The following is a 15,383-nucleotide window of genomic DNA, read 5'->3' on the forward strand; positions in this document are numbered from 1 at the left end:
GCCTATCGTCCAAAATGCTTGATTGCATTGCATTCTCCACATTTTTAGCTAAATTTTCATGTACCACATCAGCGTTTTTGTTCAGTGAATCTTTTGTAAATTGCTTTACAATTACCGTCGGGCCTAGGCCTATTGCCAGGCTTGCCTCAGCTTCGGTCACGTCCTTTTACAATTTTATCATTGTAATAAAAAACGCAATTTGCCACATAATTTCAACATGCTGCTGGCCTACTAATTAATGCCTATTGTACTTTATTTTTTGCAAAAAGAAAGAAATCCTTGATAAAATAACAAGTCATTCACATTACTTTACGCACTGGCATGTCAGGGTGACACTATGACAAGCCTGTTCTGAAGACTCCCATTCATTTTGACTGCATGGGAAGAGAGCGCGTCTTTTTCAGACAGACAGCGCAATTCATGATAATCGGACAAACTAGCGCCTCGATATTAAAGAAACGCCGACTCCATTCATTCCGAAAGTCCACCGCACAACAGTGCAACGTGCATGTTCACATTATAACCGCCAAACTTGCTTGCTTGCCTTCTAAGTTTTCCGACTTTTTTTCTTACCTTCTTTTTTCCGCTGTGGATGCTATTGAGCTTGTAGAAGTCATACGAGTCATATCACTCTCTGTCTCTCTTTTAAATGCCTATTCCCTGAAGCTACAATTACTATGTGTTTGATATCGAAACAAAATAACCCAGGCAGTCTCATCTAGGATATAGCACAGGTTGAAGTCAACGTCAAGTTGGTTCTATTTAATAAGGTGAATGTGTGTGTGTGTGTGTGTGTGTGTGTGTAAACATCTTGTAGATGACTCAGAAATTACATCGGAAGAAGAAGGAGTGAATAGTGGCAAGAGGCAAGCCGAATGCTGCTGACAAGTTGTGGTACATGAAAATTTGGTACATGAAAATTTAGCTAAAAATTGGAGAATGCAATGAATTCAAGCATTTTGGACGACGTGGAGAGACAAGCCGGCAGCAGATTAAATGCTCGAGAGAGAAAAATATGCTGTTTTAAAAGGACGTGCAGACCGAAGCTGCAGCAAACAGGTGATATTTAGACATTTATTTCACAAAATCCAAGACTCAGGGACTGTACGATATTTAGCGGGTGGGGAGGGCCGGTCGCCAGACGATCGGGTTAAAAATGTTCTGCCTGGCCCTCCCCCCTGGTCAATTTTTTTTTCCAGGGGCCTCCCCCCGGCTCAAAAAAATTCTCCTAGGCCCTCCCCCCTACGTGAATCAAATAAAACTGGTCGAAAAATGACGTTTACAAGGTTAAAACGGCCAGCAAATGTCATAAGCACACATACACACACACGGGGCTACAAACCAGTGTTGCTCGGGTTTGGTCACAAGCGGCCCGATGTCGCCCGATATTTTAATCAACCCGACCGCAACTCGGACCGCGAATATTAATTAGGACAAAATTATACCCGACCCACTTATTTACAAAATGTGTGCTTTTGGTTATAGCCTGCATGCAGTAGTCCATTTCTGTAAAACAAACTAATTTATTTGCAAAACTTTATGCAGTAGAACTACACGCAGGCATGCAGGACATAATGTTTGCGCAGGAGAGAGAATGAGAATAAGAGCGCAAGCACGCACGCAACCACCAAGGATTAGAACACTAGGATAAGATTTGCCCATGGACATACTTCTTTCGAAAATAGAAATGGGGAGGCAAGGTAGGCAAGAGAGATACATTGCTGGTCAAAACGTTAGCGTAAGAACTGGTTTAAAATGCTGAATGAAGCACAAAGCTTTACTAAAGCACATCCACTGTTTAAAGTCACAAACACAACGAACTAAGGTAACTTTTATGCATGCACGAACCTATACATACCGGTAGATATGGCTGTGTAGTCTGTGCCATAACATTTATTCCTGCAGGCTGCCCGTTTCGGCTGTCATACTTTTAAATGGCTTCGCAAGAAGTAGGCCTACATAGACCATAACTTGTACTACTGTCATCTTCTTTAAGAACTTTTCCCAATATTTCCCATAGCCTAGGCCTATATCGCTTTTCCTGAAGGGGTGTCTTTATTTTTTTAACTCGCGTCTTCAGCTTCTTTACTGTTGACTTTACTACTGTATTGATGCTTTACTGTATTGATGCTAGCCTTCTCGTGATATTTTAAGTAGGCCTATTTGTAGAAAATATATATTTAATTAATTTTAACTGACCCGCCCGCAAATGACCCGAATATCATTAAAATATTTGGTTTATGACTCATAACCGCGGGTGACCTGCAAGCTTACCAGGGGAGTTGTGGGAGATTCAGGTAGGGTTGCGACTTTTTGGACTCGCCCACTCTGTCAAAGAGACGTGAATCATGTTTTGGCCTACAAACCTTTTAAAATATCGAAAACGGATCATTGATCAGGGGAAAAAAATATCATGGATCAGGAAAAAATAATTTTCCTCGGCCCTCCCCCCAGGCCAAAAAATTTCTCCTGGGCCTTCCCCTAAGGCTTAAAAAATTATCTTAGGCCCTCCCCCCCCTGACGACCTGCCCTCCCCCCCCGGTAAATATCGTACAGTCCCTAAGAACAGACAGACTATGTAACTGGACACATTGAGGCCAAAAATATTGAGAATTCTACAGGGAATGTTGAAGACGAAGGAGTGAATAGTGGCAAGAGTCAAGCCGAAGGCTGCTGACAAGGGCCCGACGGTAATTGTAAAGCAATTTACAAAAGATTCACTGAACAAAAACGCTGATGTGGTACATGAAAATTTAGCTAAAAATGTGGAGAATGCAATGCAATCAAGCATTTTTGGACGATAGGCTATATTGGCACACAGAATAGGCTAGGCAACAGGCCGATGTGCGTTTTATTTGGAGACTGTTTTGCGAGACAGAGACTGAGTTTGCTGCTGATATTCTGGGGATATAGGCTACAACATAGCCAATGTAGGACTTTAGCCTTTTCATATATTTGCTGCATTGGATCAGTCTTTCTAGAAAGAACAGGCAAGAGCTTTCTAGCCTCACGTCAGCAGCGCCGCATCCCATATAGGCTACATTAAAAACATCCCATATACATTATAAACACAGCAGACGGCGGGCGGGTGCGGTTTTGAAAATTGGTCAAAAAACTTTGCTGATGGATGGATTAAGTTTTGCTATGCAGTTATGGTTGAAATAATAGCCCATCAGCGCATCTCTAGTGTGTGTGCCTCTCTCTCGCTCAGAGGGGAGGGGGAGGCTGAGGGGTCGATCAAGCATGGATTCTAAACTCTGTGGTGGATAGGATCTACAATTAGGTGTTAATTAATATTACTACCTAGGTCGAAGTACTCCCAAGTGCTATTGCGCCAGACATTGTAGTTCTCCTGTTTATTCGCTTGGAAAATCATCACGTTTCATGTTGTGTGCCCTAACATTTTTAATCAACTACTTGTGCAACTGTATTTAAGTAGGGAAAACGTGGATGTGTTTGATTAATGCCATCTTACTCTCTCTACGGCCACGGCAGAGCCCGCTAGCATAGCAACATGCTAACACATTCGCGCCACTCGCCAGAGCGTTTGAGTGCACATACCGACGCGGGAGAGGTACGACTCAACTCGTGAAAGTTAAGGTAAGAACATATATTACTACTGATTTTGGGTGGCGTGTTCCTTTAAGGGTAATCCTAATTGTGAAGGTTTTATCCAGATCAAAACCAAGATTAGATTATGTGATCCAATCCGATTTCAGGATCCTTTTTTCCCTTTGAACAACCCATTTTCAAGATCCAATCCGATAGCCGAAATCCGATAACATTTCTTTTGAACAACTGGGCCCTCATTACCATTTAGTTCATCAACCCCATGTTAGTTAACCTAGAGTTGTGCGTGTTCACGGTGATATCATCAGTGTTGGGCAAGTTACTTCAAAATCGTAATGTACTATGCATTACTTATTACTGTCATTTCAAAGTAATTTGTTACATTATAATATTACTGTCTCTGAATTGTAAGGCATTACACTACTATTGCATTACTTTTAAGTTACTTTCACCAAAATATCTAGAAATATGGATTTGCCATTCTAAATGCAGTTTATTACGCTCAATGCAGCTTGCTCTTCCAATGGAGGGAGATGTGGTATACTGTAGCATAATGACTGAGCTAGGCTTAAGGCAACAGTAGAATGCAATAGGCGCAGTGCTCTTAATGCAATACAAGGAACAATCATAGTCAGAATTTTGTTAAAAACCGACAAAAGGTCAAAGTCTGGTAAATTGTGATAGAAATACTGTAACTTTAAGGCCTAGGCCTACTCATTAAAATCATATAGAGAGCCTACTATATTGTAAATCAAAGCTTAAAGGAACCATATGTAAGATTGTGGCCAAAACGGGTACTACAATGACTTTCAAATGACTGTAGAGCGGTGTATCCCCTTCCCCTCCCCTCTGACTGGCAGAGTTGGCAACCGGATGACGAAACACTACTGACTTTGTGATTAGTAGATAGGTGGAGGGTGGCGCATTAGGCCAAAACACAACATGACAACATCAACATCAGTTGAGGGCTGCAACTTCACTTTTTAAATGACAATATCCTGGCCAGACTACTGTTGTCAGTGATATAAGTATTTGAAATGAACATGATTTCTTAATGTCTAGTGACATATCAGGGCAATTTTATGATTAATTGAAATACAATTTTTACATACGGTTCCTTTAATAAAGACATGTCAAGATGGTGGCCTGCTGGCCATTTCGGTGCCCTAAGTGAGTGGCTTTGAGTGAGTGACATTTAAATGATAACTCAAACACCTAAAGTAAAATAAAAGGCCTATTATTTACAGACCATTACTGTGTATTTTTAAACATTAATTTCTGAAGAAATGCTGTTTTACTTATAAATGGTGCACTGTCACTTTAAGAGCATTGATCTTTACGTTGTCATGATGCCCTTTTGCCAGCTCTTGTTTACAAGCCTTATTTGTTTGAGTTACATTGATAGCACAATATTAACAATAATATGCACAATGTTAAGTTGTTTTAAGGAACCTTCATTGCTTTGGAAATGGAAGTATGCAATGACATGTTGCTTCACATTTCGTTTTGCGAATACAAGTGAATTATGAGCCTGGTATCCACCTAGCTATCTGAATGGAATGCGTTTCAGTCGACTCAGCATATCATGTGCTTCGTGTAGCCTAAATGCTTGGAAAACGAATGATTGAAGACCCACCAATTCTAGTACTACGTGGTGATTGAGAGAACCCAAAAGGTATCAAACTTGCATGTAACATCGTGTTAGTGCATTTTGACATTGTAAACGTTATTGATGAAGAGTGAAACGCAGTTTGCAGTAAAGCTACTATTCATTGGTTACATTTGGGTGCCCCCTCTGTCCTTTGGTGCCCAACGCAAAGTGCGTGATGCGCGTGGTGGGAGCGGTGGCACTGCCAGGCTACACAATCTTTTTCTGCATTTCTATCCCTTTATTCTCTTCAATTTAAGTTCACAGCACAAAGCTGACATGCACAACAGCATAGTTTGTGTTTTATCAAGAATCAAAAAGATTAGCGTGGCACTACTTTAGATGTTTCATTAATTTACTTGTGCTATTTTTGCGAGCTGAGAGATCTTTCGGTTTCGCACACAAAGTGCACTAACTATTATGTTCTCATAGCCTTGTCTCTGACAAGCTGAAAATAATGAGCGTAGGCTTATGTCCATCCCGCATAGAGTCCGCCTGCGAGTCTGCTGCAGCCACAGTCATATTCAACCATCAGGAGATAACGTTCTACTATTTTGCGCGGATTTTTTCTCCTCTGTTGTTGTCGCGTGGTGTTTGCGAATATGTATCAAAACAAAACAAGCGCTTAATTTTGGGTTAAACTGCATTGTAACGCGCGTTACTGAAGTTTGTACCGAGTAAATATTACCCACATTTTTTTTTGTAATGCCTTACATTACCGCGTTACAGCAAACAGCAATATATTACAGTAATTACATTACTTTTGTAACGCATTACTCCCAACACTGGATATCATCTATTGAGAGTCGAAACCATGAGTGAAACCGGCAAAACAAAGAGCACCGTATTTTTCAGAGGCAGAGTAGCAAGTTCTCCTTGAGGCTTACAAGGGTAACAAGAGCAATACTTGAGCGTCTGCCAAGGAGACCTTGCTTGGCAGAGAATAGCCTAACTGACCATGTAAATGTTTAGGATAGCCTATTAATGTCAAAAGCACAATATATTAAATAATTCAGTGAACATTACGTATTGACTGCTTTGAATTATGCTTTCTTAAAGGAGCGTTTCACCGCTGGGAAGATGAATGTGTATTTAAATTGTAGATGAAATGTAGTCATCATTGAAGTCAGTGCCTTCTTCATCGAGAAAAGGCCCAAAATGTGTTTTTGGCTCATGTAGATGAAAGCCAACAACTCCCATAATTCCCTGCTTTTCACTGCTCTTTGCTCCCCTACCAAGCCACTCCAACAGGAAGTAGCCTAGGCTACAAGCACACAGAGGGACTCATTAATGCAACATTTTGGCATTAATAAGCAGGGTGCGATTTGTAGGGGGGGATGGTGAGGATTTCCCCCCTTCTGGTTTTCCTATCCCTACCTCTGCTAAATTATTTTTATCCGCGGTGGGGACAACATTTATCCCCCTCTGCCCCTCATATTGATTAATGCTACTTCGTAAAGCGCTGCAACGTGAGAACAGTCTAGTAGGCTAGCCTACATAATAATCTGACATCAGAAACGCACCGTCACCGTCAGCACTCATGCTGCTGACACAGTGGCTGCGTGATAACTTAATTTGGCCTTGATCGTGCAGGACATTTCAGAATGTCGAGTGTGTAATCCATCATAAATGGCTAGTTTCAATGGAAAAGTTAGCTGGACAAATGAAAGAAACCGAGAAGGATTCAGTGAACCATAATAATGTTTTAGAACCTTCAAAATTAGAAAACTGATGCAACTGAGATGGAGGACAACTGCACGTAGAGTAGAACGTAGGCCTATTGTCCGAAGGAACTTACATTAAATGAGGAGATATTTGCTGAATGTCACAAAAAGTGTTACAGAAATTGCTTGGCATCGCTTATTCAATGGCTCTCTACCGAAACACCTGTAGTTTGCGGAGGACGAACGAGAAAGCACTCGTTTGATAAATCAGCCAGTAGGCTAGATCTAGTAGACAAATAACTTTTATAAATAATCTGTACTGCAAAAACGAATGTTGGTGGGTATTTAAACTATCTAGCGGGTGTTTTAACAGCTGCAAGAAATAGAAGCTTATGTTCTGGTTCGTAAATTATTTTCATAAAACTTCAAGTTGCCCTATAACTTTACTCTCCAAACTCTTCACTGCACTGTAGGCAATTAACTGACAGTATGATAGGCTATTTATTTTCTGTAGGCTTCAATAAACACATTTATTTTTTCAACTTTTGCAATATTACGCACTTGGCTACTGAACGCAAATCAGCAGGAGAGAGAATGCACGTAGCCTACGCAGCGTGTAGCGCAATGTGTAGGCTATTTGGTTACCAACTAACGATGTTAGCCAATTCACTAACTTAAGACTTCAGTGCCATCATATACAACGTTTTTTACACAACAAATACAAAAAGGATGGAGGCAGCAAAAGTAGAGGAGTCATTTCAGATGGCAAGAACAAGGTGAATTTGTATGCTTGTCAAAACGTAGTCCTACCCTGCATTAGAGGAGCTGATCATCATACCAAGCACACTCGCTGTTTAAAGTCATACACCACGGTAAACTAAAACTAAAATGTTACAAAGGTGGCAAAAATAATATAGGGTATTATTAGCCATGACATTACTAGGCTATGAATCGTTCGTTCATTTTTTTTTTTTTTTTTGGGGGGGGGGGGGTTACAAACTTATTCAAAATCACCCCCCCCCCCCCCCCCCTCTGGTTTTTACAAAATCGCACCCTGTTAATAAGGATTCTAAAATTAAAACGACCATTGTTTTATGTTACAGTTACACTCATCTTCTGACCATATATATCGAAGGTTCTGTTCTTCATATGGACATTTTCAAAAAATTGCTATTTTGCAAAACGTTACCAGCATTAGGCTACTTGTTTGCCAAATTAGGCAGATGGCTAGCTGCCAAGGCTACATGAAAAGACCAAACTACCAAAATCTACATATTTTATTTTCACAATTTCTATTTAGGCCTTCCTTATTTGGTGTACTGACTAGACATTAACATATTAATCTGTATTTAAGTAGGCTAAAGTTTTTTTGTTTTTTTTTTTGGGGGGGGGGGGGCTTTGTGATACCTCCCTGAAATTACTTTTTGCAGGTTGGGATGTCTGCGAACATCACTGACCACTCGGTGAGTTGCACTGTTTTGAAAATGAACGTTAAGGGTTGTTTTATGACATGTTTGAGTGTGCCTATAGGCAGCCACTCGGATCGGTAAAAGGCGATTCAAAACGAGTCAGAAAAGTCGAGACAGGACCAATCGTCAAAATTTCGGTGTCCACCACTCGAGTTCATCCAAAACAAAACCAGAAAAGGGACTCAAAGTGCTAAGTACCGGAATTTTCCTTTAACTAATGTGCTGTGTGTCCCCGCTCCAGCCAGGGAGAATTGATCCCCTGCCACCCCTCCTCTTTGCCCTCTTGTCTCGGCCTAAGCACAGCCGTCTGCAAGGTGCGAACACTCCCTGGGCACGAATGAAACCGTTTTTAATTAACGTAATTTACAAAGACATCGTAACGCTGACAGCTAATATTTTGTCACTAGAGACCTACATCTGTCCTCTGTCAAATACAATCGCATTGTCAGCTCTGAACGAAACTATTCAGGAGTTATTGAAGCAGAAGTCGAGTGTGCGTTATTTCAATCGTCCCTCCTGGTCGGGACATGAAATGAAACAGGCATGGGAGACAAAACAAACTTACAGTTTTAGCTACAATATGTACACTTCCCACAACTTCAATAATTGACAGCATATGAATGGTAGCCTACTTCAAATAGGTGTTATTTTAGATAGATTGCTGCTGTGCTGTCTTGGTGAATGTCTGTTAACAACTCATTGCCATTGTGAAGCGAGTAGGCTATCTCGCGGTTATGGAAATACCATGCACTATGCCATTTATATTGCTAGAATAATACATTTCCAATTATAATATGTTTCCAATTATATAATGTTTTTTAGTACAAAATGTTATTTCATTCTGTTTTTACCTGGGTAAGGCCACTGCACATCCAAATACGTAGGCCTAGGTGAAGCCGCACAGTAGTAAATATACCTCTGTCCCAACTTTTTTTAAACATCCATCAATTTCAAAATGTACATATATTTTCCATGAAATAGTAAAATATTTAATTTTCAACATCTGATATGCTGTCTATGTCCTTTTTGCAGTTAAATATGGGTTTTCAAAATTTGTAAATGTTCACATTCTGTTTTTATTTGCATTTTACATGTCCCAACTTTTTCTGATTTGGGGTTGCACAGCAATTTTAGATGACTGTAAATCTGTGAAAATGCACTCCACTAAAGCACCTATGTATTCCACCAAGGAATTATTTTTGTGACTTTCTGATAGTGGTATGTAATAAATAAACTTTGTCAGACATTGTGATTGGGAACCTCAAATTTAGCTTGATATAGTAAGAGTCGAAGTTGAATCGATGACATCTCACATAACTCAGTCAAGGGATTTCTCAAACCAAAATGTAGTCCAAATGGTAAATCTTGTCAATTTGCAGAATAAGGATACCAAAATGGCGCGGGTTGCCTTGGAGTCTCTGTATCGCCTGCTGTGGGTTTACATGATCAGGATCAAGTGTGAGAGCAACACAGCCACTCAGAGGTATGTCCCCTTGTGCGGTTGTATTGAAACTGTTTGAATCCACATGCTTGAAGTTACAGTATCTCGAAAAGTCCCATCTCCCACGGGAGCTTGATATGCCAAGACTTGCTCGGAGTTTGTGTACTTGTTTAAAAACAAATTAGGCATGAATACCGTCTTTCTTGGTAACTTTGGAGTGTCTGAATAAGCACACCTTTAACGGCGTCTTTCAAAGCAGCCACAACAACACACTGTTGAACTTGCAGTTGCCTTCCGACATCCACTAGCAGTTTCCACTGTTTTTACTGTCACTGTCATTAACTGGTAATAATTAAACTTGTTTTTTCAGCAATTTTAAAACCTGATTGTGTCTCTAAACACAATGACCATGGGTCAGGCTTGCTTTGCAACCAGACAGAATTCCATGAGCCAACATCCACATGTTACTTTCAGCTTCTTTCTTCATTTACCCATTGGAAAAACAATTAATTGAATATTCAACAATTAATTGAATACAGCTATCATCCATGGCCCACAGTTCTCTTCTTTCTCTTCACACCAGTTCATCCATTGCCTTTGCCAATTGTCCTCTAGAGCCCGACCGATAAAGGATTTTGAAGGCCGATACCGATACAAATATTTGTTGATTTAAAAATCCGATATTTCGATATATCGGCTGATATATATATTTTTTCAGAAACGGGCAACAAAACATTAACAGATTTCCCTAACATTAGTTATTTGTAGTTATTTATGAGTATTGACTAAAATAATATGATAATGCATTTCAAAAACAAACTTGTTTATTTTTAAATAATATTGTCACAGTGGAACAGAGGAACATCGAAATATATTAAAGTTCTGATAAATAAAATGTATAAAAATAGAAACTTAAGATATGAAACTTAGTTTTTTGAACAAAAACACAATAACAACAACAAGTTTCATAAATATAACTTTGAACTAAGACTTAACAATTACAAAAAATAATGATGACATTATTACTATCATCATCATTTGTATTATCATTAAACAAGATAAAGGTCACTCTTAAATGTTTGAGTGTGCGTGTGTAATAATTAGTCCCATGTCAGCTTGCTTATCCCTTTACCTGCACTTTTAAAATTATTTCCATCAAGCTACATCACACCATTTTCAATCATCAGTTGCTTCCTGCCTTCTAAAACCTACTATTTAGTGATCTAAATCCATTATGTAACTCTGCTGCGGCTGAACGACAGTCTGAAGCGCACACTTGGCATCATTAGATTTCACACACGTGTAAAAGAAAAGCTAACTTTTATGCACAAGCTACGTTTTGCACAAGCTACGTTTGATACTTTTTCTCTATGTCTAAATGTTCACTCCTCTAACGTCTAATTTACATTTTACAATGCAGGGACTGTAACTACATAAGTAATAAATCATTACTTTATTTAGGCAGAATAAGTTCGTTGTGGTTTCCAAGCTCATTAATGTTAACGTTAGCGGTCTTCCACTGATATTAGCTAGCTTTGTGGTTAGCTAGTCTATGATGAGCCCTAATTTAGCAATGAATAATGTCATACTGCAAATTGTAAAACATACGCTTTCAAAATAACAGGCCGGGGAGAGATGATACGTCTCACTGCTATAACTGTCACGCTATTAAAGAAATACATCTTCAGTCACATTGTCAAAAGTTAAAAGGACAGACAGTCAACTACACTGTAACAACGTAATGTAATTACTAGCTAATTCCGCTTCACTCTCGGCTTATTTAACAGCAGCAAAACTGGACATTGTTTTCACGAATTTTGTCATGCTTATTTGAGTTAAGAGAACTGATGGGGATGTTCTTTTAATTGTTATTTCAAGCAATGTATGTCTCGTGACCAAATCACCATGAACACACTTCACTGATGATCTCACTCGCAGATAACTGGTTCTCTCTGCCCGACTCTGGCTGGATCAGCAGGTTGCAGGATGTGTGGCGCGTTATACACGAGTGTTGCCAGCGGGGACGGTGTAGAGTGCCCTCTGGAGGACAAACTATACAACGCCAACACTCATGACATGGTTGAAGGGTGTTTCGTATGTTTTTATTTTATTTTTAAAATATTCATTTATCGGCCATTACAAATGCCGATACCGATAGTTTGGAAAATGGCTAATATCGGCGATAATATCGGCCCGCCGATAGATCAGTCGGGCTCTATTGTCCTCCTCTTCCTGCTTGTGAACAAAGGGGGTTGTTATGGAGTAAAACTTGTGTCACCTTAAACCGAATTTGAATATGAATTTGAATATGAATTTGAGCAATTGTATTGGAAAAACAAATTTGAATAGTATATATTGAAACTGAATTCATTAGATTGGAACTGAATCTCAGTCAACTTGAAATTGAATATAATATTTTGAAATTGAACTAATTTGCTCTGATACATAAATTATCCTGACTGAAAATTTCGCTCTTGGAACTTTCACATTCAGTTCTCAAAATTCAGTTTCAAAACGTGAAATTCAATTTCAGTCTACCGAGACAAAAACAGCTGGTAGCTAAGGAAGAGCAATCGAGTGCAGAGCTATTGTGATCGCGTGACAAGTGCCGAGCGCGAAGCAAAGAGCATAGCACCCTCTTAGCAAGCTGTCTCCTGAACCTCCTTACAGTGTCGAACAGAGAAAGAAGAGATGGAAGCGACTGGCACATCAGAAAACGTCCAAGTAAGTTGATATCATATGCCATGTCTGTTAACGTTACTTTATATAATGTACATTATATGCTAGCGCTGGCTGGCTAGCCAGCATAGTTTCATCGACTAAGTTAAAGTTTTTTCCATAGTTCAGAACCAGTTAGACTACTATAACGTTACTCTTTGATAGAACAATATGATTGGTCATTGTCATATCATTGTGCCTTTTAGGCCTGTAAGAACACGTTACAATCTCAGGTTAAACAGTATCATTCATGGAAAACTGGATATGTCCCCCTAGTTAAGCTTTTTTCATCGTTGTGTTGTCTGTTAGCTAATGCTACGTGGGGCAATTTTTTCGTGCCGTGATGTTGCCAGACAACTGGATTGCGATAACTAGCAAATGGTAGCTAGCTAGCTTCTAAGAGTTTCAAACTGAATATGTTCTATATCGATAATATGATCAAGACTCGAGACCCTAGTTTAACAGTATTTCTACAGGCTGATTTATGCTTCTTCATCGACTCCATGCAGATTTTGTAAAAGTTATTGAGAAATAGACACAGTATATTACAATAACCTAATTATTATACTTTAACTGTGTGTTGTCTTGATACTTCTGTTTCAGTAATGTGTGTGTAGATTGCAAATAATGTGTTGTATGACGATAGAAATGTCCTTGGTTCTTAATTAACTCATTGTATTGACCAAGTCGTGTGTGTGCAGAGAAGGTGTAATGATATTTATTATGATGTATACGATCCAAGGTATGTGTGTGTGAGAAACAACTGATTGTCTCTTAGGTGCACAGACTTGTGTATCCTGATTGCCTGATGCTTATGAGACCTCTTTGCGCAGAGATGAATAAACAATTAACGAGAAAGACTCACAGTAGACCTTTAAGCTAAACACTGATTGTTTGTTGGTTTTATTTTCATAGGTTGAGAGGCCTCAATGAACAGTGGACAGTGAGATAGACTGAGGACAATGGACTGGCACCGATCAGACATGGACACCGAAGCTTGATTTCTCTTAATAAATATCTTTGCAAGATGCAACACATATTGTAAAACACTTTACACACTAATAAACATGTCCACTGTTGTTTTCTCTGGAATTGATGTTTGCCAATTCACCATCACCAATTGTTTGCCATTGGTGGTGATGGATTTCCAAATGGATTTCCAAATGTATGGGCAATCTAAATTTTAGTTTATGTGTGTAATCAGCTGATATTAGATATGATGCAATTGCAAAATCATGTAGGTTTATCCTTTGCAACATAAGGAAGAACAGACCTTATCTGACACAGGATTCCACACAACTTCTTGTTCAGGCCATGGTCATCTCCAAGCTGGACTATTGTAATTTACTATTAGCTGGTTTACCTGCTTGTGTAGTAAGATTGTTACAGCTGAGTCAGAATGCTGCCGCACGCCTGGTCTTTAATCAGCCAAAGACATATGTACCTCCTCTCCTAGTTACTCTCCATTGGCTCCCTATTAGGCAGAATTAAATTTAAATCTCTCACTTTGGCCTATAGGACACTGACCGGATCTGCTCCTTGTTATTTTAATTCAATGATCAAGACGTACATCCCCAACTGCCCACTGCGGTCTTCTGAAGAGTGTCTGTTGTGTCGACCAGACATAGGTCAAATTCAAGACTTTTCCTCAGTGGTTCCATGTTGGTGGAATGAGTTGCCCAGTGCTCTCTGTTCCTGTGATAGTTTTGGGTCTTTTAACAGGGGTCTAAAGACGTATCTGTTCAACATGCACTTGAATTAACACTTATGGTTTGTATAGTATTGTTTCATTTTCATTAGGCTGTTGATTAATTTGACATTGTTGTTTATTATTGATATTCTCCATAATGTAGTCTTACCATGCTATTGTTATTTTTATTATATTATTGACTGAATGTACATTATTGTTTATTATTACTATTTTCCCTTTTTTCTCATTGTTTATGTCATTAGGCTATTGATTGAATTGACATGGTTGTTTATTATTGCTATTCTCTTTATTATAGTCTGACCAACATCTTCATTTGTTCCCTGTTCAATTTTAAGTATTATATTGTTTTGTATTTATGTTGCTTTGGACAAAAGCGTAACCATAACCATATGTAATTGGAAGCAAATAAAGGTAGCCTACACATCATAGTATTACAAGAGTGGCTTTAAACGTAAGAAAACGGTAATGATTTGTCCTTTTTTGGTCATTCAAACATGTAGATTTTTATTCACATAATTACTAGGTTGTTGCCTTTTCTATCCAGTAGGTGGCAGTCCAGGATAAGAAATAGAGCAGTAGTTGAGTAGGAAAAACGAAAACGAGAGAAAGTTATGCCCATGACATTTTAAAGAATGACAGGCTAGAAGTTTGCAATTGGTAGACAGTACATTGATGTTTGATGGCTAGCTGAGTAGTTCTGTATGGACTGACAGGCTGGAAGTTTGAAATGTAATACTGTAAAAAATGTTTTAGCCTATTTAAAATTACAAAAACGGTAGGTAAGACCATACATCGATGTTTGATGGCTAGCTGGGTAGTTCTGTACTTCAAGGATTGACAGGCTAGAAGTTTTAGATGTAATACTGCAAAAACATTTTTATTTGTTTAAAATTACAAAAACGGTAGGTAAGTAGGCCTAGGCTACATCGATGTTTGATGGCTGGGTAGCCTAGACTGTTCTGTATTTCAAGGATTGACAAGCTAGAAGTTTGAAATAATACTGCAACAAATGTTTTATTTGTTTAAAATTACATAAACGGTAGGTGAGACAGTAGGCCTACAATCGGAATGTGTTTTATGAATCGTGCGTGCAGATCTAATAACCGTGCAAACCAAGTGCCCACACTATGCTCTGCTTCGCGCTCGGCACTAGTCACGCGAT

General features: G+C 39.0%; 1 protein-coding gene and 1 long non-coding RNA gene across 2 annotated transcripts in view; both read left to right on the plus strand.

Moving 5' to 3' along the window:
* Nucleotides 1-15,383, plus strand: part of LOC143121459 (protein furry homolog) — a 522,367-nt gene that overhangs the window by 227,235 nt on the left and 279,749 nt on the right. The window contains exon 11 of the mRNA XM_076281827.1: nt 9,731-9,834. Coding sequence (XP_076137942.1) covers nt 9,731-9,834 — 104 coding nt within the window. The remainder of the gene's footprint in view (nt 1-9,730; nt 9,835-15,383) is intronic.
* LOC143121028 (uncharacterized) lies at nt 12,159-13,589 on the plus strand. Its single transcript, XR_012986366.1, has 2 exons — nt 12,159-12,516; nt 13,426-13,589. It is a non-coding gene; the product is annotated as an uncharacterized LOC143121028 (long non-coding RNA).

The sequence above is a fragment of the Alosa pseudoharengus genome, unplaced genomic scaffold (genome assembly GCF_046254945.1).
Source record: "Alosa pseudoharengus isolate Yale_2024_CS ecotype anadromous, Long Island Sound unplaced genomic scaffold, YU_APseudo_1.1 YU_APseudo_1.1_scf_13, whole genome shotgun sequence".
Lineage (NCBI taxonomy): Eukaryota > Metazoa > Chordata > Actinopteri > Clupeiformes > Clupeidae > Alosa > Alosa pseudoharengus.